The following is a 26,136-nucleotide window of genomic DNA, read 5'->3' as shown; positions in this document are numbered from 1 at the left end:
TAATATACAAGAAAAGAAAATGCCAAATGAAAATGCCAAATGCCAAATGATTTTTCTAATGCCAAACGGTTTTCAAAAATGCCAGATTTTTGGAATCTGGCATTTAAAATGCCAAACTGGCAACCCTAATTTCAAGCTTTCCGGCGATACTGAAACTAGAACTGTTTACATGGGATACACTTGAAAAATAAAAACAATGACCGAAATTCTTGCAAAACAAAAGAATACTATTTTTATTTTATTTTATTATTATTTTTGTTTGTTTGTTTAAAGAAGATGAATAGGAAGAAAAATGAATGAAGAGTGATCGTCAATAAACATTTATAGATCTTTCATCAATTGATTTTTAAAATAAGAAATATACAAATACTTATCCAATTGTGAATTATCTACAAAAGGGGGGGGGGGATAATCTAAAGTTTCCAACAGGAAAAAGAACGGAAAAGTCATAACAAACATTTCCTCAACTCGAAAACCACGTTCGAAGTACAACTTCAGCAAAATAAATAATCTCTTGTAGCATTTCCTTTATTTTAGATTGAAATAAAATATCAAGTTTTACTTGTGTCAAAATGCTACAAGACTTACTGAATGGACAAGAGAAAAGCAAGTTCGTCCTAATCACAGGTAATATTACACTCAGACTTAGAGTAGGTACTTTTTTGGTAAACGTCCTTTTGGCCCTCCAGCAGGGAGCCGATAAATGGCCTAGTGGCTGTGACCCGATTTTTTGGACTTTTGAGTGATGGGTCTCAGAAAAAGTTCCATAGATTTTTTGTTTATGGATGGATTTTAATGATTGATGTCTTATTTTCTTCAGGAGAAAGTACTCTATCGTTTGGTGTAGTTTATTTTAAAATCAATGACAATTTAGGATAACTTTTGATTATGGATAAAATAGGGTATAATTTAGCTTTGGATAATTAAAAGATTAGAACTTGGTAAATCAAAATTTCATGCTGGCACGTTTATTTAACATCTTAACTTTTTTATAAAATTAAATTCAGGGCAAAGTTGTATACCGCATCCATGAAATTCGTTTCAGTAAAATCCTTACTCAAATCTTAGCAGCCATTTTAGACCAGTTTTGAAATCCAAATGGTGGTTACTACCGGAAATGCAACAATTTTCAGGTCACAAAGTCCGTCAGTAAATAACAAGGGCAAATAGAAGACCATTTTTCAGCCTTTAAACTAACATAACTTTTTTTCTGCTTATCTGATTTTCACAATTTTGGTATCATTAGAATCGTGTTGAAAAGCACTTTAAAATGATATAGGTTTCATTGAGCTCGATCCAATTTGAATTTTTTACCAAAGTACCTACTTAGAGAGTGTAGAGAGGCCAGTCAGGCACCTCGACTTCGATCAATCAAAAACCAGTTCGGTGGCTGCTGGTAGGGACTGGGGGACCAGTATTGACAACCATTCAAATTCATACCATTCATGTTGTACACTTAAAATAGACAAGCATTTGCTTTGCTTTTATCCGTGTAACAATACAATCTCTTGCACACTCTATTGAATTCCACGAATTTGTTTCAAGCTTTCCGGCGATACTACTGACTGAAACTAAAACTAAAACGTTCTTTTTCCTGTCGGAAACTTTAGATTAACCCCCACCCCCTCCCCTCCCCCTTGTTGTTAAATTCACTATTGGATAAGTATTCTTATTTTAAAAATTAATTGATGAAAGATCTATAAAGATCACTAGACCATCCGGGATGTCCGGCCTACTATGAGCAGGCGCCTCGAACTTGAACGGCCCTCCCTGATATGAAGATCCAACCTGGTACCTGAATGGCATACGCCATGCCAAACTCCACACTACTATAAAAGAACTGGGGGAGACGTTGCCAGGCTTTCCCACCAGCAAGAGGAGACATTGGGTGTTAGTGTTAGCCAATCGGCTTCAGTCTAGAACCTGCTTAACAGCACGCTCACTACATCAGTGGGGTCTTGCCACCTGTCCAACGTGTACCTGTTGTGGTCAAGAACCCAAAACTGCAGAGCATCTAGTTGAACGGTGCATTGTGACGAAGCTTCCGGGTGAATTTGCGATGGTGCATGATTGAAGTAAGTAATTTGCATCCTGTATAGATCGTCATAACACAGAAGTGTGATCACCGTTAGAAGCTGCTTTCTGACAGTGAGCGCCTCCATGTCTGTTTTGGACACCCCACCTTTCGTGTCCCTCGGGGGTTCCAATCAAGGGACTGGTGGTGGGTGCATTGTTCCTTGGTCTTCCTAGTGTATGGCTGACCCATCTCTGCCTCCTGATTTGGGTGTTGATAGGCTCTTGGTTGAAACAGGCATAAAGAGGATACTGTCACTCCAATGCCTGTTCTATGATTATTCTTTAAGTGGCAATCTGGTCAGTACACAATCGACCTTTCATAAGTCTGCTGAGTCAGTAGAGTTGTGTGGCATAAAGATTTTTATTTTATAAATTTTTGATTATATTGATATTTTATTGATTTTTCTATCAGTACCTAAATGAGTCAGTTAATAAGACGGAGAAAAAAATATAATTACTAGAAATGAAGTGAGTGGAGAAGTGACAAAAGACAATCATGTATACGGAGACAACACAGGTCAAGCAACAGCCCTTGTACTTCGTCACAAGACAAGGAATCCAGACCAAATAAAAAGGATCAAAATTTCAAAATGCTACAGCTCTTGCAGAAAGATCTTGGAGGGAGGGGGTAGATGAGGAGGCAAGAAGAATATGAATATAAAATAGGCTAAATCAGCAAGTGAGTAGCTAAGAGAGAGAGAGGGGTGGGTGGAAGGGGGGGGGGGTGAATAAGAGAGAAGGGGTGGGAGCAGATTGCCGTGAGTGAACTGCATTAATTAGTGTGTTTAGTAAAAGAGATAATGTGCATGCATTTGAGTGGCAGATAAAGACGAGGGAAGGAGAAGGAGATGGAGCTCACTGCAAGCTGATGACAGACATAATTAGATTGGATAATATTATTGAAGTGTGTAAAATAGTGAATATAAATAAAGCAGAAATAGAGAATGTGGAACTTTGTTGAAAATAGATAAAATTATGTCATAAACAATTTGGGTATACAAAAGGCTTGAAAAGATTATGACTGAAACTTGAATAATGGCTATAACGATACACTAAATCTTCCGAATAGATATAGATGACTACTATGCTACTAATGTGCATATGTGTGAGTGTGTCTATGTCAATATATGATATTGTCATAAATGTGTAACCAAATTACAAATTGCCACTATTTTGAGGACAATAAAGATATATTATTATTATTATTATTATTGTTATCGTTATTATTATATTATTATTATTATTATTATTATTATTATTATTATTATATTATTATTTATTATTATTATTATTATTATTATTATTATTATTATTATTATTATTATTATTATTATTATTATAACTGCCATCAAAGAATCAAGCCTGAATGCTGTGAACCTGGTCTGGCCTCACCCACCACATTCACGACGCTCTACCCAGCAGGCTAAATTCAGTGTGCCGTGTGCTTAGCCACTGCGTTTACTTTAACTCAGAGCTCTTCTTGACAGTACTAAAATGCTCTTGGATATTTTATAATTCTATCAGCAATTCTATTTTAAATAGCACAAGCTTTAATGATCAAATGAAATGATTTCTTTTGACTACGGTTTTGCTTTCCATAATGTTTGAAAATACATTCACGTTATTGGGGGTCAAGTTTGTATTGCACTCTCTTCAAACACAAAGGAGCCAAGATCGATTCTGGTTTAAGTTGAGATTTTTACTCACCTCATTCCCTGTTCACCCAATAGTGATTTGGTAGCTGGGTTTGTTAGATCTGATGGAAAGTACTTTGCGATAAACTAGCATCCTATCCAAAGGGTAGCAAGCAATTGCTATTTTTTCCATTTCATGCTTGAGGAACTGGGATAAACTCCGGCTTTATGTGTCTCTTGGCTCTGATCTACTACACTCACATAACTGCATTCATTCATGTGCCTATGCATCTGTTATATGATGAAGACTCATAAGATTTTTAATATTTTTTTAAAATGGTTTTGTGTATGGCATATTTAAAAATCAAAGTGACTTCTTAAACTTTGGAAAATAAAACTGATGCCTAAATATATTTATCGTTTCAGATGAGGTTGACAGTTGTGGCAGATATTTACTCTTGAATCTTATATCAGATTTACTTCAGAGGTAAGTCCCTAACAATTGATACAGAACTGAACAAGTGTGTATGAAAGATGTCAGACAAAGCAAGAAAGAAAAATACGAGAAAAAAAAAACATCCCAAAATATCGTCTACCTCGACTGGGGATCGAATGTCAGACCTTCTCATTACCGATAATCAGGTCTGACGTTCGATCTCTTATGGAGGTCGACGTTTTTTTTGGGATTGTTTTTTTTCCTTGTATTTTTCTTTCTTGCTTTGTCTGACACCTTTACTCATCATGGTAACATTAAAGAGAAATGAGATGTCTAAGGTTCTGACATTAAGACGAAAATAAAAAAATAAAAATCATCCTCCCTGTGATTTTAAAAAATATTTGGAGAAGCAAAGACTTTACATTAAAATTTAAACTTTGCTTCTTCACTTCAACTGGAATGTAATCAAAAGTTATGACTAATTAGATCTAGTCCTAGATGGAAAAACATCGTCAGCAATGAAGAAATATGGCATTACAAACAACAGTGACCACTAGGAAAAGTAATTTTTGGAACATCGTTGTAGAATGATTGGACAAACGACGGACACCATAAGACAGGCTCTTATTTGAATAGCTCAAAGTCAGAGAAAAAGACAAAAGGGAAGACAGCAGAATGCCTTACCACACGATCTGCAAGCAGACACAGAATGCTTGCCTTATCTGGAGGAAGTCTGAGAGTCGTAGCCAGGGCCTTGATGTGTGAAAGAGGGGCTCAAAGCCTAAGAAAATACATCTCTCAATAATATTGAAAACTGATAAGAAAATGTTAGAGTCAGCAAGAATGTGGCCATTTCTGGTTAAAGCTGGAAAACCGGCTTTTTGAAATCTTTTTCCAACATTCAGCTTTTTAAACCAGAAACTTGAATAGTTTTTTTTGTTTTTTTTTGAATTTATAATTGTGAAATTATTGGTTATTTAAAGACAACAGTTAATAGGATCCTACATGGATATTTATCCTTAAGTGAGTGATTTTGAGATGCAATTGCATAGAAAGCGCTATACTAAATGTACATTATTATTATTATTATTATTATTATTATTATTATTATTATTATTATTATTATTATTATTATTATTATTATTATTATTATTTTATTATTATTTATATTATTATTATTATTATTATTTTATTATTATTATTATTATTATTATTATTATTATTATTATTATTATTAAGTGAAATAATTCAGCCTTTTTGTTTTGGGCAAAGGACAACCCTGACCCACGGAAATAATGCATTCTAAACATGATTTATATTCCTAATCAAAACAAATCCTTGAGATCTGCATAATCTAACCTAAAACACAAAACCTCCACCTCTTTTTTTTCCACATTAACTCTTTGAGCACTGAGGTTAGATTCGCATTTCCATCACAAAATCGCTGACACCTGATTGAGGCAGCATGAGAATGACAAGCTAAGACAAAGCGACATTCAAATTCGGTGCAAAATCTCTATTAAAATACCCCCTTAGGGGGTAAAATGAATGTTCTGATGAAAGAAATGATATCATTGGTTCAATTGATAGTACTTTTGTAGAAAGTTGGATTGGATTACATTATTGTTTTTGCCTTTCAAGACCGGCGGCACTGTGCAACCATTGGCCAGTAGAACAGATTCTGCTCTGGCCGCACAGTGCGACCAATGGAGTGCGCCCAATGGCACTGAAAGAGTTAAATCATGTCTCCTCATCGATTATTTTTCAGACTGTCCCATGTCATAGTCACCTGCCAAGAGAGACCTCCGGAATTCTTCAAGACTTGGCTACCTCACGATATTCAACATAAGTATGAATACTCTTTTGGCTCTTCCTTCTGCCTCAAACTTTGTTCTACTTTGTGCCTTTTATTGAAAAAATTATAATGATGATTTTCATAATACAATAATAATTAAGATGATGATGATGGTTATGATGATTATAATAATAATGATAATAATAATGATGATGTAATTAATAATAATAGTAATGATATTTTAATAGTAATAATAATAATAATAATAATAATAATAATAATAATATTAGTAATTATAACACTAGTGATGATAATGATGATGATCAAACAAATATTTAAGTTTGAAAGACTTAGACACAGTTTTACAATCTGTGATCAGTAAATTTTAAAAAAAAAAGGAAAACGTTAAAAAATAGTAATTTTGAGAATGTTGAAAGTAGACCAGTGTATGCCACCGAAACAAACTATTATTATGGTGATGATGATATTCATCATTATCATTATCATCACCATAACTTCTATTTTCAACACCACTCCCCATACTGCTAATATCAAAACCGTCAGCATCAACATTACCACTGCTACCACAAGCATTAATGACGCTCCTAATTTTGTAGATATTGCATTATTTTATTTGACAACTGCTTGATGAGTTGCTGGATTGTTCCTGGTTTCTCTGTGTCTAACATTCAATGCTTTGAGGTTGGTTGCTATCTGAATTTAGATAAATTGACAATGATAATCTTGATATATCTTTGGTCCAAAAATAAGAGAAAGAAAAAAAGAACAAAACAAAAACAAAAACAAAACAATAAACTGACAATTATTGCATGGTAATTTTAATTTTTACTCGTTTCAAGGAGATATTTGGTTGAAATCATATCCTGTCCTGGAGTTTTGAAATATCTGTCTAGACTAATCATATCGTCTTAACTTTTCCAATAAATTGCAGGGTGAAATTTGTACAACCGATGAATCCTTGTCAAGATGAACAGGATGGTAATGATGATATATTCAACAAGGTTTACAAACTGGTGGAGAGCTTGGGTAGTCACCACCAGACTGTAGCTGTTGTATTTGATTCTCTAAGCACTCCCCTATTTTTATCAGACACTCCGTCTGTCTGTCAGGCCATACATAAACTAAGTGGAGGTTTGTTGTTTATTTATTAAGTAATCTTTTGTTTATATCGTATTTAAAAAAAACAGAACTCTTTTTAACATGACTTTATTTATTTGCTATGCATTAATGACAAATACAGACTGTGTTATATTTATTGTAATAAAATGTTTGTTTTTTTCGTCATTTTGTTAATTCCAGAATATGCCCATGTTTACGGACATGGCAGTTTAGAGGGATTTTAATGTATGTGTACTTTTTCTTTTTTCTTTTGGTCTTTATTGTACCTTTTAGTTTGAAGTCTGTTGTTCGAAATTGTTAACTATCAGAATTTTAGAGGATGGTTTGGGAAAGAGGAGGGGATAGAGACAGTAATAAGCATTGAATAATAAACATTGATGTTTGAATACAGAATACTGCAGGTTTTTCATAATTTTGCAAAAATTTGAATTATTTGTGTCTGAAAAGGATTGTATGAAACAGTGCCGGATTTAATCCCCGGCAGGCCAATTTTTTTGGGGGGGATGTTTTTATTTTGTATTTTTCTTTCTGCGTTGTCTGGCTCTGGGACTCTCAATAGCTCAGTTGATAGAGCACTCGCTTCACACATAAAGGGATTGTGATCTATCCCCGGTGAAGTCCATTTTTTCCTCTGTTTGTTTTTTTGACTCTGTTTCAATCTCACTTTTTCAGATCTTTAACTAAAACCATTGCCTGCTCCCTATTTTGACAACTATTCATGTAATTATTTTAAGGAGTTTTTATCTTCCTTTTTTTTTTTTAATTCATTATTTTACTTCTGATGTTCCAGTCAGCACAGTTCACCAAGTGGTTGCCCTGTTACACAGAGATGTGCATGAGGAGAGTACACATCGCCTGCTGACACACCAAGCATCCAGTGTGTTGGAACTGAGTCCTGGACCGCTTGGAACATATGTGTGTCACGTTAAACATTGCAGACAAACTGGCAAAGTGCTCAAATCAGTGAGTGTTTATGTTTGTTTTGTTTGTTTTTTTTGTTTCTTTGTTTTCTTGTTTGTTGTTTTTTTTTGTTTTTTTTTTAGTAATAGATTCAACTTTCTGATTAAGTAAAATAAAGGGAATAAAATTGACTCATGTAAAAAATACAGCACAAAAAAAAAAAAAAAAAAAAAAAAATTAAGCTCAGAAGACACCAGCAAAGCATCATCTTTCAACTAAGAACACAACACATACCGCTCAACAACCATTTAAGCAAAATTACAAAAGACACATCCCCTTCCTGCCCCCTATGTCAACACCCCAATGAAACAGTAACACACCACTTGCTTGAATGTCAACCTCTTGAAGACCTGAGATGCACATTCCTCCCACCAAATCCAAGCATCAGTAACACACTTTATAGTCACCTGGAACAACTACAAAAGACGTCTAACTTCTACGTCATGGCACAAGACCGAAGGGCTAGAGCTCAGGTGGTCGCTGGTTCGGATAAGTAAGTAAGTAAGCACAAAGTAAAGGACTTTTCGGAAAGATTATATTACATTTGCATAATAAAATGTATATGTAATATATAATATATTTCCTATTCTTATCTATGTTTTTCTGAAGAAGGCTAAAGGGTGAAAAGTTATTTACTTTGTGTTGTATCTGGTATATGAGTGACATTTAATCTCTTTATTTTACTCTACATTTTCTTGGCTAATATAGATACATCTGGATCTTGGTATAATTATTAAAAATTCTTCACATACTTTTCTAAATTGAAAGCTTGTAATGAATTTTTTTAAAGCTTCAATAGAGAAAAGAGACGCAGAAGTCTTGATGCCACACCTTCCTCTCTTCCAGTTCAAAACTCCTTGGACGTGTAACCATTCCTCCAGACAACGAATAGAAATGAATAGGTTACTTATAATTGAACCATAAGGTGGCATAACTATTATAGTAGCAGGATTCTTATTGTTACAGGGCATACAAGTGTGAGGATGAATGAATTTTATTGACTACCAGCATTTTTGTAGGCTAGAAAATAAGATCGCATGATTATTATTTTGCATGTCCTCTGAATTTGACGCTTCTTTTTTTATATTTAAAATAAATGAATAAGTTTATCTTAGTCCTCTTATTTGTTTCGATAAAAGGTGCAAGATGCATTTTTAGATATTTTTTTAAAAAATATACTCCAATTGAATAAAGCTTGACAGAAACAGATGATCAAAATGTTTAATGCAGGATCATCAGTTTTAACCTATTCAAGAATCTTTCATGTATACAGATGACATGGATATTCCACTTATAATTGCCTTGAATAAATTTGAATTGTAAAGGAACTTCAAAGATTAGGTACGCCAAAGGTAATGTCCCATAAAGAACATGAGTTCATTTGTACAGCACAAATTGAAAAAAAAAATTTTAAACTGCAGAATGACAAAGGAAATGAACTATAAGCAATGAATGGTGCTTGACAAGTGTCATCATTAATTGACACGTCTTAACTCACTCAACCCAAACACCGACTTTATCCGTACTTTACCCGGCTTACTTTTACCCCCATGCCTATTTATTAAATTTTTCTGAGACACATTATAGGCGTAGTATCAAAGCGAATGTTTTTAGTTATTGCATGTTAATGATAGTTGAATAAAACTATCTATGTACGAGATGCTCATTTTTAATACATTTTTTTCCAATTTTGAAAAGTAGCAAAAATCTCTAGGATTGAGTGAGTTACAGAGGGTGGAATAAATACAAGACCTACTGTACTGTTCACAAGCCTGCAGCATTTGTTATGCACAATACAGGCTTCAATGGGAAAACAAAACATCACATCAGCTGGTCTTGGCAAACTTGGGATAATTATGTTTTCTGAGAATTCTCAGTTTCTATCGCAAAAACACGATGGTTGAAAAAGAATCCAGTCAGAGAGCAAATAAAACATATCATTCTACCTCTCCCCTAACATAGTTAAAGTACAGAGCCATTGGGAACATGGAGCCAGAGTTTATCCCCTGGTTTCTATAGCATGAAATGGACAATAGCAATTGCTTGTTATCCTTTGGTTAGGACGCTAGTCTATCGCAAAGGACTTTCCGCTAAATCTAACATACTCAGCTACCCATTCACTGCTGGGTGGACAGGGGGGGGGGTCAGAAAAAATCTTGACTACACCCAGGATCGATCTTGGTCCCTTTGTGTGTGAAGCGAGTGCTCTACCAACTGAGCTATTAGGACTCCCATCCCCAAAGTAATGCACAATAAGTGACATCTGACTGTGCAGCATTACATTTAGATAAAAATAAAAGATTGATTTTTGTCATTATATTCATATTTAGATTCATTTTTTTTTGTACTTTATTTTCAGGCAGAGGTGTTCCGGATAAATGACCAATTTTTCATTCACGACATCCAACCTCTCAACAAGATGGAAACAAGTAGACTGGAACCAAGTCATCAGGCTAGTCAAAATTATTCTAGAAATGTCAAGATGAGAATTTCATGTTATTCATAGGTTTAATAATTGGAGCGAGTGGTTAAGTTAAGGCTTTGGAGGTCCTGGGTTCAAGTCCCTGTTTTGTATACTTTGCAATTGATTAGCATTCTACTTAAATAGTAGTAAGCAATTTGTGCGGCTATGTGGTCTAGTGGTATGACACTCGCTTTCGGATCGGAAGTTCCTGGGATCCAGCCTCGCACTCGGCGCATATTTGAGTCCTTGGAAAAGGCTCTTTACTCACATTCTCTCACCATACTCAGGTGTAAAATAAGTACCTGGCCGTTAACAACGCTGTCGTTGTCTGAAAAATTGTAATACACATGTCCCGTCCTACATGTTAAATGTTGCTGTTGACCAGGGAACCCTTGTAAAGCGCTTTGAGCACATTTAGTGGATATTGCGCTATATAAAGCTCAAAAAGCTCTAAAGCAATTGCTTTGGTCTGTTTAGTGCTATAGGAACCAGGATACATTGCAGTGCTATGGACCTTATGGCTCTCAAGGACTATTTTTTCTAGTGTTAACTAAGTCTTCCATGGGGGGCGAAGTGGCCGAGTTGTTAAGGCATTGCACTGTGACCCGGAAGGACCCGGGTTCGAGCCCCACTTCAGGCACTTTGGTTTTTTTTTCCTTGAGCAAGATTATTAACCCCCAATTTGCTCACTTGGACAACATGGGTGATTCCTGTTGACATCAGACATCTTGTTTGATGAGTTATCTATATTCCTTCGTGGAATGCTTAGGTGATGATATCTTATGATGTCGTGGCGAAAAAGGAATAATTTTTTTTTTTTTAAAGTCTTCCATAGAGACAAATGACGGATCCGCATGCTGAGGAGCTCAGAAAATATTCATGTCTGAAGTAGTCATATTGAATACAAAAATACACACCCCCCACCCCTCTTCAATTAAAAAAATAACAGACAGTTCCTGACTTTACTGAGATTAGCTTTGATTGTATTTGTTCACGTTTTAAATTTGATTTTACATCAACAGTCTGACGAAAATGACCCAACATCCCAGTTGACCTTCAACCTCTCTTTGACAAGCTCTGAGAAAGAGGCCAGAAGCCAGGTTGTACTTCCTTACCTCAAAGACAGGTTTGTGAAAAGATTTAATTATATGGTCGATTCTAAGGACATGTGGGCCATTCCGGAATTATAAATAGTCTTCCCCCTAAAAGGTACTCTGACGCAATATTTTAGAAATTAAGACCCTCTTTTATTTATAGATTGATCAATTTTTTTTAAGATTAAAAGAGTTAACTTGGAACTTGGACATTGATGCTGAATAAATTTTGGCTTACATATTTATTTATTTATTATTTTATTTTTTTTGACAATATTTTTAAAATAGTGAATATAAGAGTGTTAAATGAATACCCTTCATATGGCCCATATGCCGTTTAAGATGGAATATGATTCTGTAAGAAAAGAACCCTAACAAACTATTATTTCCAAATTTCTAAAACACAATATCTGATTCCTCCGAGCTCGCAAAATTGGATGCCAAGTAAACTGTGGAGGTTTTGATTAAGATTTGTCTGCTTCCTTTGTTCTTAAAACTAATTTTCATAATCTTTTCACTTAAAAATGGATGGAAATCAATTTCAGATTTTTTTAATGGACTAGAGCTCTATCCAATATTGTAACTTTTTGTTTAACTCACTCGATCCTAAAAGATTGTTGCTACTTTTCAAAATTGGAAGAATTGTATTAAAAATGAGCATGTACATAGATAAGTTTATTCAACTGTCATTAACATGCAAAAACTAAAACATTAGCTTTGATACTACGCCTATAATTTGTGTGGTGGCCCAGCAAAATCGGGTATAAGACGCAAGACACGAAAAGCCGTAACAGGCTAAAATAGATGAATTTGGGGTAAACTATCAAAATTGAGTTTTTTCACTCAAGATTATCTCTGATTATCGATCTATAACTATGTGAAAGCATTTGCATGATAATAAGCCATAAATATTTTTATTTTAATATTTATATGACGTGGGTGTCGATAAACATTGACAAATTTCCATCCAAGTTGATGCGGAGGATGGGTTTGAACCGACCTCTTTGTACTGAAAATATTTGCCTCTTCGCCGGTCTGAAGCCTCGACTATCGCACATCAATGAAAAGGAAATTCTTTCTTCTCTTGATTATTGCCTTGTGCGCATGGTTATCTTTCTTTGTGTTGTACTGCGCATACCGTAAACCTAGGCACGGTTCACCGTTCAGTAAATACAAATTTGGTGTCCTAAAAAGGGCTGAAAATAGAACAAAAACAGCTATTTTCAACCTGAAAACGACTCATTTAAAAAAATCAAACCCTCATACGTATATTTTAAAAATGATTTATGCATATTTACAAATTTTACTTTTTACATAGGCTTTTTTAGTATCTCAACCTTTAGTGTTTCTACGGTAAACAACAACCACTAACCACAACAATCATGGCGTTCTTCGACGATTCTTCCATCGCACTCTTGCTAAATCTTAACAAAACAGACAATGCCGCTCACCAAGAAATGATAAATGATTACTTTTCTTCAAGAATCGAAGACAAAGATTCGTCATCTGATGAAGAAACAAGCCCAGGTGAGTTTTATTTTATGCTTTAAATGTTTGTTTTGGGCTGGTCGGTCGAGTGCCAAATTTCAGGACTGACCGGTGACGAAAATGAAAGTAGGGCCTCGAGTAAACAAGACTCTGATGTGACTGAAATCTAGTCTTTAACAATGTCAGGGCAACTCCAAATGCTATCAGTTCTTTGTTTTTACCTTTTTTATAAATTTATCACATGAATCCAATGATCTTTCACCTCATTCTAATTATATGCAACTTCGACTTGAGCTGTTCTCAAACGCAGTCTTACTATTACTACTAGAGTACTCAGCATAAGTTTCATCTCTTTACCACTTTTCTTATTGATTCATATTCATTGCAGATATTTCAGACGTTTTTAACATGATCCTACAACTATTAAATTACGAGCATCAATTCGTATTTTTATTGATATTTAGATTCTCAGTCCTATTTCTGATTTTTAAAAAAATAGTTAGGAATTGTATCTAACAACAATGACAAGGTAAAGAGAGTGAGATCATAGACATAAACTTAAAGTTTTAAAATAGGCTATACTATAGTTGCATTTATATATCTCATGATAGTTATTATACAATCTAATTACATAAATTCTCTCTGTTTTCATTTCAGATGTGGAAAGTGCTACTGAAGAGGAAGAAAATGCATTCTGTCCCATTGTGGATTCAGTCAACATTATTCTTCACACACTTGCAGAGGAAACTCCCACTACAACACCTAATGAACCACCTGCTGATCCTCATATCAAACCATGCAACTGCAAATTGAATTCAGGCTCTCCATGCTACCTCCAGTTTTCCCCTACTGTTCTCCAGGACACTCGACTGCACTACCAAGGTATGGTGCATAATGAGCTTGACCTTGTCATTCTGAGTAAACTTGAATGCACCATCCACCTGTCTTCTGAAACTTGTCGTCCTAAACAAAAGCATCAGCAAAAAAGGCAAAGAAGTAGGAATGACTATTTTCACCATGGGTTTAAAATTTGTCGAGATTTGTTTATGTTTCTTCACTGCATTGCGAAAGGAAAACTGGATGCCCTCATCGCTCACCTAAAAACTAATGGTGTTGAACCACGTGTACACAAAAGCACAAAAAAACTGCCCTCTAAAACACTGGCCATTTCTGATGTTCAGCAAGTAACCACTTTCATTAGTAACTACGCTGATCTTCATGCCATCACTCTGCCAGGAAGAACCCCGCATCATTGGGTGAGTGATGTAAAACTTCTACCAACAAACTGTACCAAAAAGAAAGTCTACAAAGAATACTGTTCAGCTGTTGACGTCACCAGCAGTCGTAAAGTTGCGGAGAGAACATTTAGATCGTTGTGGCAAAGACTCACTCCCTTTGTCACCACCATGAAACCTGCAACTGATCTCTGTTTCATTTGCCAGCAAGGCTTGGCAAAGGTCAATCGTTCAGCGAATCTCCCTGATCATGCAAAATCCGCAGCCATAAAGGACATCGAGGATCATCTTCTGAATGTTACCCAGGAGAGATCTTTTTACCAAACGGTCTGTCATGAGGTGAAACGGAATCTCCCTCTCGGCATGAGTCTTAGTGGACAGGAACCCTGCTCCTGGGATGGGACTGTGCACTACAGCTTTGATTTCGCCCAGCAGCTGATGTATCCCTCCAACCCTCTGCAACCAGGCCCCATCTACTTCAAGGTTCCTCGTCGATGTGGTCTTTTCGGTGTCAACTGTGAGGCCCTGACACGTCAAGTCAACTTCCTCATCGATGAGGAATTCAACACTGGCAAAGGGGCCAACTGTGTCATTTCATTGCTCCATTACTTTTTTCAACATTATGGATTGGGAGAGAAACATCTTCATTTGCATGCGGATAATTGTAGTGGGCAAAATAATAATTCTGCCATGGTGTGGTATCTTTTGTGGCGAGTTATAACTGGTCAACATTCCTCAGTAAATCTTAGTTTTCTCATAACTGGACATACAAAATTTAGTCCTGACTGTGGATTTGGCCTGATCAAGCGACTTTACAAAAAAACTAAAATTAATACGCTAAACGATGTGGCAGATGTTGTTAATTCTTCATCTGTGATGAATTCTGCTCAACTTTGTGGCAATCAGGAGGGAGACATTCTCGTTCCAATGTTTGACTGGACTAAACACCTATCAAAATTTTTTTCAAAGTTGATTGGCATTAAGAAGTTCCATCACTTTCGTTTCACCTCGACTGGATCTGTGATCACCAAAGTGAATGTGAATTCAGAAGAAATTATTCATTCACTCTTGAAAGTTCCCCTACCAATTCCGAATGAATTACCACCCCAAATCCAACCGAACGGACTCACTCTTCAGAGACAGTGGTATCTATATAATGACATTCGTCAATTTGTTGAGGAACCGTTCCAGGACATTGTTGCTCCACGACCAGTCCAGGAACTTAATGTCAGACAGAGGGGTGAGGTGGACATGGAAGAGGAGGAAAGCGAGGCTCCAAAAACGAAACGTTCTAAGAATAAATGATTTGTAATTTAGACTAAATAAATTTATTAATTGTCATAGGTGTTAAAGACAATTAAATATAATGTGTGTCAAAACAGGAATGCAAATTGGGTGAGTGTATAACATGGATGGATGGGAGAGTGGTAGAGAGATGGTAACCTTTTTTTTAAAAGTGTCATTTATTTCAAATTATTTGACTCGCTTTTTCGGAGACAGACCAGTTGAGATGAGTGTGTTTGCTTGTAAATACTAATTCTAATATCATATAATGTAATATAATTCATTGCCTTAGTATCATTATGTATGTATATACCCAATTTTTATTGTAATTGTTAATGTTATTTGTGTTCTAAGTTGTTATCTGATTCGAAAAGTTGAAAAATACAAGTTCAATTTTAAAATCCGTTTTTCTCAGTTTCATTGCCATAGGTGTCATCCGCTTTGAAGTTGTCTAATTTTGTCACTAATTAAGCTAGAAACATAATTTAAAAAGCATGATAATCAGCTAAAGCTGCTCTATCAGAAAACCTAAACATGAAGAAAAGTTATTTTTTCACATTATACCCTGTTTTCCTGGGCCACCACACATTTGTCAGAAAAATGAAATAGATAGGTATGGGGTAAAAGTAACCCAGGTAAACTACGGATATAGTCGGTGTTAGGGTTGAGTGAGTTACCACTCAGAAAGCAGGATGACCCTGGCTTCTTTGGCCTTATATGGTTCTGAATAAGTTATTTGACCCATATGTAAATGAGTAACTGGGAATAGGCAGTGTCTTATGATGTTGTAACACTGTGAGAACAAAAACGTTTTCTACCAGAAGACAACTTGACTTGTACTGTAGGAAATTGGAATAAAGTTCTACATGACCTGTTCATAGAGAGAAATGAAGCATTGTGAAATAATGGGAAGTTACCATTTAGAAATATATACACATTTATTTTATGGATTATATATATATATATATTTTTTTTTTTTTTTTCCGATGACTACTATGTTACTAGTGAGCCTCTGTGTGAGTGTGTCTATGTCAATATTGTATTGTTATAAATGTGTAACCAAATGACAAATTGCCACTTATTTCAGGGCAATAAAGATATATTATTATTATTATTATTATATATTCATCAGATTAAACACCAAACATTGTGTTTGTATAGCCGAGTCCTTGGAATAGGCTTTTTACTCACATTCACCGTACTCAAGTGTGCGGCTATGTGGTCTAGTGGTATGACACTCGCTTTCGGATCGGAAGGTCCTGGGTTCGAGCCTCGCTCTGTGCATAGTTGAGTCCTTGGAAAAGACTCTTTACTCACATTCTCTCACTGTACTCAAGTGTGCGGCTGTGTGGTCTAGTGGTATGACACTCGCTTTCGGATCGGAAGGTCCTGGGTTCGAGCCTCGCTTTGTGCATAGTTGAGTCCTTGGAAAAGACTCTTTACTCACATTCTCTCACCGTACTCAAGTGTGCGGCTGTGTGGTCTAGTGGTATGACACTCGCTTTCGGATCGGAAGGTCCTGGGTTCGAGCCTCGCTCGGCGCATAGTTGAGTCCTTGGAAGACTCTTTACTCACATGATCTCACCATACTCAGGTGTAAAATGAGTACCTGGTCGTTAACAGCATTGTCTCTGTCTGAAAAATTGTAATACTGCCTAACAGTCGTCATGTCTCATCCTTCGTGTTAAGTGTTGCTGTTGGCTAGGGACCCCTTATAAAGTGCTTTGAGCACGTTTAGTGGATATTGCGCTATGTAAAAGCTCAAGTCTCTTTGATTTTTTTTTTTTTTTTTTTAATATTTCAGTTCCAATCCAGATGAGCCTGCGTCCCAGGGTCGAATTTATTACCAGGCAGATGATGCCGATGATCTGGACGAGGAAGACCCCGATGACGATCTGAACATTTGACACGAATTTCATGAACAAATTATTTATGTAAATAGTAGCAACATATTTGAAAACATGTATGAAACTGAATATTTTGATCTGTATTTAAAAAAAAAATGTGACTCACTGTCTCAAAACGGTATTATGTCGGGATGTTCAAAATGATGAAAATTCAATTTATAACCACAAATATAAATTTTGGGTTTAGTTTCTCTTCGTTATGATGGAGAATAAATACTATTCTTTCATACATTGCAAAAATGCTCGAAATTTGTATGATTTTATTTCTAAATTCATTTTTTGGGTTACTGTTCATCCCAACATAATACTGTTTTGAGACAGTGGGTAACAAATATGCAAAAATAAAATTTATGAAAAATTTATGAGATCCACTATTGGAGTTGTTTTTCTTTTCTTTTTGACGCGGCATGGTGAAATGGTGAAGTTTGTTTCGCAGAACAGGCCTTGGCCTATTCAAGCGTAGTCAGATTGACTCGACTACTGCTTGCCTGATCCATCAACATAGTGATTCAATCTGTAAGTTCTGGGTGGGGTTCTTGACCTCCCATAGCGGGCAGGGGGGGTACATACCGTGTCTTCTATCCCCTTATATCTGCATACCAACTTGCTTTCTGTCTTTGTCTTGGAATGAGATTACTTGGTTTTGTCCTGGCCCTGGCCGAAGTCCTAGCTGAGAGGGAAACAGTCAAATGCATAGTTATTGTTTTGGGAGATGATATTTTTTTCCTTGTAAATCATTTCTCTGTTATGTATTATTATATTTGTTATTTTGAATGTATAGTGTAAGCATTTGAATGTATTCCTCTTTGTTGGATTTTGTGCTTGTGTCCGGATGAGACTTATAGGTGATCTCAAGCTAAGTACATTGGTGGTATGCTCTTGGAATTTACATCTGATCCCTATTTGTTCTCAGTTCCCCTATGTCTTACTTTTTCTTGGGTGCTTTAATTGTAATTCTAGAGATTTTTACTGTCCCATTTTCTTACTTTTTACTGGCGCTCATATAACCTAAATGTGTTGCAAGGGCCGTAAAACCCTTAAAAACAAAACAAACAATCCTGTAAGTTGCAGCTTTGCTTAGTGAAGATAATCACAAATGGCATGTTATGCCTGTTGGAGGGAGCGGGGGAATACTCTTCAACAGTCGTAACGTCACTTCCCTCGTAATGATGCATGGTAACTTAGTAACTGGCTCTAAACTATCGGAACAATGGCGGACGCCCTTATGAAATATTTCTCCGACGGGCATAAAAGTGTATCCATTATAAATATGATCATGTTTTGACTTTTATACATTATGATCACAAGACATATGAAAAGTTCTAGCCAGCATGAAGAATAATAAGTACCGATTTTCTTTGTTTAGAACCACGATGGCCGCTGTTGCTGGGCGACGTGTCATCAGACTATTGTATTCAATTATGTCGTGGTGTATAATAATGTGATAAAATAGTGTGACAGTGATATGTTGCCAAGTTTGTAAAAGTTTAAATTTAAATTTAAATTGAGCTTTATATAGGGCAATATCCACTAAATGTCCTCAAAGCGCTTTACAAGTGGTCCCTGGTCAACGGAAACATTTAACATGTAGGACGGGACATGACGCCTGTTAGGCGATATTACAATTTTTCGGACAAAGACAATGCTGTTAATGGCCAGGTACTCATTTTACAGCTGAGTACGGTCCGAAAGCGAATGTCATACCACTAGACCACATAGCCGCACCATGTTATATGTATACAGTGCATAATGGACGTATCAACATTGTTGCTGGATGGGGTCTTTGACCTCCACAGTGGGCAGGCAGGGGGGTCACTTGCTGTGTTATCTAACCCCCCTGATACCTGTTTTCCATCTTGTTTTCTGTCTTTGCCTTGGAATTATTATTAATAAGGCGTCGCAGTCCTAATGGCGCTTGCCGTGAACTGTTTTTGTTCAAGTGGATCTAACGATTTCTATAGAGATGGTTCTCCATTTCTCTCTGTCCTGTGCCAGTAGTTTTAGTTGAGAGAGGTCTTTGTTGGTATGAAGGTGTCTTGGAAGAGATGGTTCTTGATTTTGCTGGGTGCTGGCTGTTTGGTCGTGTTGTGATGAGTCTAGGTCTGGGAATGCCTTAGAATGGGTTTACATAATTATTTTTTTTCCTGGCCGGAGTTCTTGGCTGGGAAGGAAACAGTCAAATGACATGTATAGTTTTGGGAGATGATTTTTTTTTCCCCTTGTAAAACATCTCCCTGTTTTCTTGAAAAGGATTTTATATTGTCTCTATCCTTTTGACTCAAATGTGAATGAGTTCTTAGTTATCAGCAGTGCATTTTATAAATTTGTTTTTTAAAATTGAGCTTTATATAGCGCAATATCCACTAAATGTGCTCAAAGCGCTTTACAAGGGGTCCCTGGTCAACAGCAACATTTAACATGGAGGACGGGACATGAGAACTGTGCGTAAAGATCATTTTGTGACGTTCATCACAGATTGATACTCCATTGCTAAATTATTCTGAAAAACCAAGGAAAAAATTTGTTTTCATCAGCTTTCTATCAGTTAAATAAGGTAAAATAACTTTTAAAAACTGGCGGTCAAGCTCCAATAGAATAGCGGAAATTGTTACTAAAACGTATGAAAACAATTTTAAAAATTGATCTTTTATATAGCGCAATATCCACTAAATGTGCTCAAAGCGCTTTACAAGGGGTTCCTGGGGGTCAACAGCAACATTTAACATGTAGGACGGGACATAACGCCTATTAGGCGATATTACAATTTTTCGGACAAAGACAACGCTGTTAACGGCCAGGTACTCGTTTTACACCTGAGTACAGTGAGAGAATATGACTAAAGAGTCTTTTCCAAGGACTCAACTATGCGCCGAATGCGAGGCTCGAACCCAGGACCTCACGTTCTGAAAGCGAGTGTCATACCACTAGACCACATAGCCGTACAGTTAAATAGGGTAAAATTAATCAAACACTGGCGGTCAAGCTCCAATAAAATAATAACGGAAATTGTTACTCAAAGGTTTGAAAAAGTGTGGACAGAGTCTCACCTTTGTCCATTGGATACTATATCATCATTTTTTTTCTCTCAATACTTAACAGAGAGAAACCTGTGAAAGCGCGTTTTTCCTTAGTTTATCAAAATAACTTAGAATTGGGTTTTTTAAAAAAAAAATGTATTTGTTGTGATAAACTTCATTAAAAGGTCATTTTAGCACAGCCTCTTATCCATCCAGACGGAAGTGAGTAAAACAAAGAACAAAAGCAAGTGACTTACTCACTTTACTTTACAGCGAGCTTTAATGAAAAATCGAAATAAACGATATTTTTGTTCATTGGAAACATACTTTTTATTTATGCAATGCAACATGAATATACATAACAATAAAGACATCCAACAGCACTCAAAATAATCGCAAGCATACATAAAACAAACAAAAAAAACGTTTGTTTTCTTGTTGCTTTTTTAAAATTTTTTTTTGTCATTCACACTCATAATTTTGTCTGTTTTCTCAAGCACACCCATGATAAATATTTACTCATTATTCTTTCTTTTTTTAATTTTTTTTTTTGTGACTGTAAAGTGATATTGTGTATTTATTTTTTATTCTTATATTTATTCTTATCCCTTTTACCAAAGCTTAAACCTTATTATATATATATAATAATTTCAATTACTTAAACTTTTATTTCCCTTTTTCGACATCTTATTCAATCTGACATAATAGCCAGTTTGAGAGGCCGGTCACCTAATATAATAGGACTACCGTCTCAAAAATGGTACAGTGGAATCCGCATAAACTCAACACTCTTAAAGTCAAAAGTCAGCTTAAACTCAACACCTCTTGCTGGCACCCATTACTTTTTCTGTTATTTATCTATGTGGTGTTGGCTTTATCAGGATTCCATTGTATTATATTGGAGTTAACCAGGTGCCTTGATGTGGATAGAATAGGGTTGCTTGGGGGCAGTGTGGCTGAGCGGTACGGTCTTTGCTTCGTACCGGAAAGGTACCGAGTTCGATCACCTGCCACTGTTTTGTGTGGCCTTGAGCAAGTCACCTCGCCCCAGCTCAATTTGCGGCGCTGCACTGCGGCTGACGCCCGGTTATTTCAGTCAGTCTTCCTTTGGAATAGACCCTAGAGACAAATGTCCCCTATGGGATGAATAAAGGGAATTTCATTATTATTATTATTATTATTATTATTATTATTATTATTATTATTATTATTATTATTATTATTATTATTATTATTATTATTATTATTATTATTGTTATTATATTATTATTATTATTATTATTATTATTATTATTATTATTATTATTATTATTATTATTATTTTACTAAGACCAGCCCTCAAATGTGCCCCCTATATTGAAAATTAATTAACAAATTTAAATATATGTCAGTGCATGACATAATCAATCGGAAGGGGCAAATTTTGGATTTGCATTTTCTGAAAGAAAATGTCCCCAGAGCATTTTAATCTTTATTTGAAGTCAATAGGATTCAATAGTCTGATGTCACGCGCCCGGCAACGGCGGCCATCTTGGTTCTAAACAAAGATAATCATTACTTTTTATTTTTCATGCTGGCTATAACTTTTCATATGTCTTGTGATCAGGATGTGTAAAAGTCAAAACATGATCAAATGTATGTGTTTTTTTCCCTCTGGATACCCTTTATGCTCGCCAGAGAAATATTTCATACGGGCGACCGCCATTGTTCCGATAGTTTAGAGCCAGTGTTGCTAAGTTACCATGCGTCATTATGAAGGAAGTGACGTTACGACTGTTGAATCCTATTGGATGATTTTTTATTGTCAGATGTATGGGAAAGGTATCCAGCAACGTTTCTCAAATTTCATACTTTTTCAAATTGACTAGCTGTAAGAAATATTTAGAAGTGAAATTAAGATTTGATATTTCCTGAAAATGTACAAAAAGGTTGATTTAATCATTTATGACAAGAACCCATTTTGGATAAAAATCGATCTTCTAACTAAACTTGGTAATATCTCCGTTCAAACCTTTTCACCATCCAACTGATTATGTCATTCACTGTAACATAACATATAGTAAAATGTACATCATTTGATAGATTTGACACTTCCTCATACTTTAGAAAAAGGACTTGGGGCAGGCTATTTAAAAGTCAAGATATATTGTTGTTTTTTTTTAATTAAAAAAATTATGCCTTTTACGCAACGACATCATAAGATATCGTCGCCTAGGCATTCCACGAAGGAATATAGATAACTCATCAAACAAGATGTCTGATGTCAACATGAATCACCCATGTTGTCCAAATGAGCAAATTGGGGGTTAATAATCTTGCTCAAGGAAAAAAACGAAAGTGCCTGAAGCGGGGCTCGAACCTGGGTCCTTCCGGGTCACAGTGCAATACCTTAACCGCTCAGCCACTACCCCCCCCCCCCCCATATATATTTATATCGTATAAAGATGTTAGAAAAGTGACCAATTTATGGTTATCCCGACTGGCCTTAGTCGGCTCATTCCACAGTAGATTAGAATAACCAGATTAAAAGGAAATTTTAACTCGTCACGGTTGTCCTTCATTAAACATAAACATAAGCTTGGCTAAAGATAAAGTGATGTTAAGCTTCTAGGATTGTTGATTGTGAAAAGTAATGAACAAAAAACTGAATATAACAGCTTCGAATAAAAAGTACAAAACACGGAACGTTTCGGGACCAAACCCCTTCCTTCGTCAGCAGTAAAAGCATTTATGTATATAAATCATTTACAATCCAGGCAGGCCGAAGAAAAGTACTTGGCTCGTCTTGTGAGGTGGTATGATTCAGAAATTTCTCGAAATACTTTTCTGCTGCCTTTCTGAATTTTAAGTGATGTACAGTCCACTCTGGACAATCGCAACACTTTGGGATCAGCGAAAATGTTGCGATTAACCAAAGTTGAGTTTCATGTCGACTTTTGCAACATTTTGCCCATATAATATATGGTAAAATCAAACCAGTTGTTGTAAACGTTGTTCTTAGTCCACCACAGACTAAGCAATTTTTATTTAAAGAAAAACCTTATGGCAGCCCTGTGAAGATTTTGGCAAGCGAAAAATCCGTTTTGCTTCAAACCGACATCTTATTTAGTTTGGATTTACTTTCACTCTTTTGTTCTCAATATTTGTAAGAATCAAATAGATTTGCCATGATGAGAGACAAAAAGCTCTCACTAAGCTCATTGGTCACAATGTACAGTTGTCAATCCGAAAACAAAGGCTATCGCTCAGTCTCTCTTTACAACTATCATTGTCTACCTGTTGTGTAGACTATGCCCAGCCCGTACCATCTAATGGTCACAGATGACCCCACAAACCCATACTGCAAAAGCCCGACCTCTTTGTCTCTAATAGGATGGTGATACACTACTGTAGCATTAAACTTAAACCCCGCCCACTCTCGATTCTTCACACTGTCATGATTTCATCGATGATGAAAATTAATCATGAGATTTTGTTTGTTCGATTTCTTTAATTTACCACTTTTTGAAGTCAAAAATTTGTTGCGATTAACCGAAAGTTGTTTCAATTAATCTTTGACTTTTATATAGCATAAATCCCATTTCTCTGGAAATGTTGCGGTTAACCGAAAGTTGCGATTATCCGGAGTGGATTGTATTAATATTTTTCTATTAATTTTTTTTTTTTGGTTATTGGTTGCAGAAGGGCTTTGAGCCCGAAACATGCCATGTCTGTTTTTTGTTTTTTTTGGGGTTTTTTTTTTTGTTGTAAAAATGTTTTCCAAACTATTAATAATATTATATTCACTGTTGTTATTTGCTTAACCAAAGTTGCATAATATATTTTTGACTACAAATTAAATATTTTTACTATTTAAAACCTGATCTTTTTTTTTTTAAGGCCTCGTCACAATAACGTTTTGAGATAGAGGAGGTTCACGTGACCTGATTTTTCTGATAAGACACTACAATGATGAGGTTTTTACTGTTCCGACATTTCAAATCTCCTCTCTATCTACAGGCGGTACACACACTTTCAATTTTTTTGTCACGTCCTTCCCGTCGTAGTGTTTCGTAATCGCATCCTTCATTAAGTACTCGTCCACATTGTAATCGTGCCAGTGACCCAGAATTAAATTAATGGCCGATTCGTCAAATTTGTGGCAGTTTGCCCAGCGTTGACTTCTCTCCAAGTTGAGGTCACATCCGCTTTTGGCACCGGGTGGAGCTATACAGTATTCCTCTAGCGTGCAGGTTAGTAGATGCCTCATAAAATGGTGACGAACTCGCTTTGTGTTGTGTATGATGATAATGTTAAAGTTGAAGTGTGGAACTTTTTTTACCTTTACTTTGTCAACCTAAGAATAATTAAGAGAAAGAGAGAAAAAAAGAATCTTTTATGTGATTATGAAAGACACCACAGTAATAATAATAATAATAATAATAATAATAATAATAATAATAATAATAATAATAATAATAATAATAATAATAATAATAATGAGGATGATGATGACGATGATAATAATAATAATAATAAAACTACCATCGCTTACTAAAACTACTGAATTTACTTACGTCCAGAAAAGGGTAGGCTTATATCAATATGTTAGGATGAGTGACAGAAAACGTGGTATATTTCAACTGGTTCAATTGAATTTACTTGCTTCCAGAAAAGTATACATGTTAGGATGTGTAACAGAGAACGTGGTATATTTCAATTGAATTTACTTACCTCTAGAAAAGCATACATGTTAGGATGTGTAACAGAGAACGTGGCATACTTCAACTGGTTCAATTGAATTTACTTACCTCTAGAAAAGCGTACATGTTAGGATGTGTAACAGAGAACTTGGTATACTTCAACTGGTTCAATTGAATTTACTTACCTCCAAAAAAGCATACATGTTAGGATGTGTAACAAAGAACTTGGCATACTTCAACTGGTTCAACTGAATTTACTTACCTCTAGAAAAGCATACATGTTAGGATGTGTAACAGAGAACTTGGCATACTTCAACTGGTTCAATTGAATTTACTTACCTCTAGAAAAGCATACATGTTAGGATGTGTAACAGAGAACTTGGTATACTTCAACTGGTTCAATTGAATTTACTTACCTCTAGAAAAGCATACATGTTAGGATGTGTAACAGAGAACTTGGCATACTTCAACTGGTTCAATTGAATTTACTTACCTCCAAAAAAGCATACATGTTAGGATGTGTAACAGAGAACTTGGCATACTTCAACTGGTTCAACTGAATTTACTTACCTCTAGAAAAGCATACATGTTAGGATGTGTAACAGAGAACGTGGTATATTTCAACTGGTTGCCCACGATGGTTACTCCATTCCTCTGGCTATGACGTATGTAGTCCTTTAGTCGTTGTTTGTTGATGTAACGACCAGGTTCCACGTACACGAAGTGAGTGAATTTACCAGCCGCAAACTGAAATGGATTATGAAAGTAACGCATACATAATTTCTACTTTACCAACATATTATGTATTTTTGTTGCCAACTGTTATTAACCCTCTCCTTACCGGCCAGTTTCAGAATTTTTCCCAAAAGTTCACATCCACCCAACACAAAAATATATTTTTCTAACTCAAAGAGAAGACTAACA

The 26,136-nt window shown here is 35.6% G+C and overlaps 2 protein-coding genes across 2 annotated transcripts in view; one reads left to right on the top strand and one right to left on the bottom strand.

Moving 5' to 3' along the window:
• The first annotated feature begins 435 nt into the window (after positions 1-435).
• LOC144980506 (elongator complex protein 5-like) lies at positions 436-17,875 on the top strand. Its single transcript, XM_078928140.1, has 8 exons — positions 436-627; positions 4,137-4,197; positions 5,915-5,995; positions 6,894-7,093; positions 7,872-8,044; positions 10,401-10,493; positions 11,528-11,631; positions 17,411-17,875. The coding sequence occupies exons 1-8, from the start codon at positions 573-575 to the stop codon at positions 17,511-17,513; spliced, it is 870 nt and encodes a 289-aa protein (XP_078784266.1). The 5' UTR covers positions 436-572; the 3' UTR covers positions 17,514-17,875.
• Positions 17,876-23,088: 5,213 nt separating this feature from the next.
• LOC144980504 (uncharacterized) overlaps positions 23,089-26,136 on the bottom strand; it is a 17,890-nt gene continuing 14,842 nt past the window's right edge. Inside the window, exons 8-9 of the mRNA XM_078928138.1 lie at positions 25,783-25,959; positions 23,089-24,866 (exon numbers count right to left, since the gene is read on the bottom strand). Coding sequence (XP_078784264.1) covers positions 24,507-24,866; positions 25,783-25,959 — 537 coding nt within the window. The 3' untranslated portion in view covers positions 23,089-24,506. The remainder of the gene's footprint in view (positions 24,867-25,782; positions 25,960-26,136) is intronic.

This window comes from Berghia stephanieae, chromosome 10 (genome assembly GCF_034508935.2).
Source record: "Berghia stephanieae isolate SIO BIC M18660-M18661 chromosome 10, UCSD_Bste_1.3, whole genome shotgun sequence".
In the NCBI taxonomy this organism is placed as follows: domain Eukaryota; kingdom Metazoa; phylum Mollusca; class Gastropoda; order Nudibranchia; family Aeolidiidae; genus Berghia; species Berghia stephanieae.
Note: the sequence above shows the minus strand (reverse complement) of the source record. Positions and strands in the feature narration are given on the sequence as shown.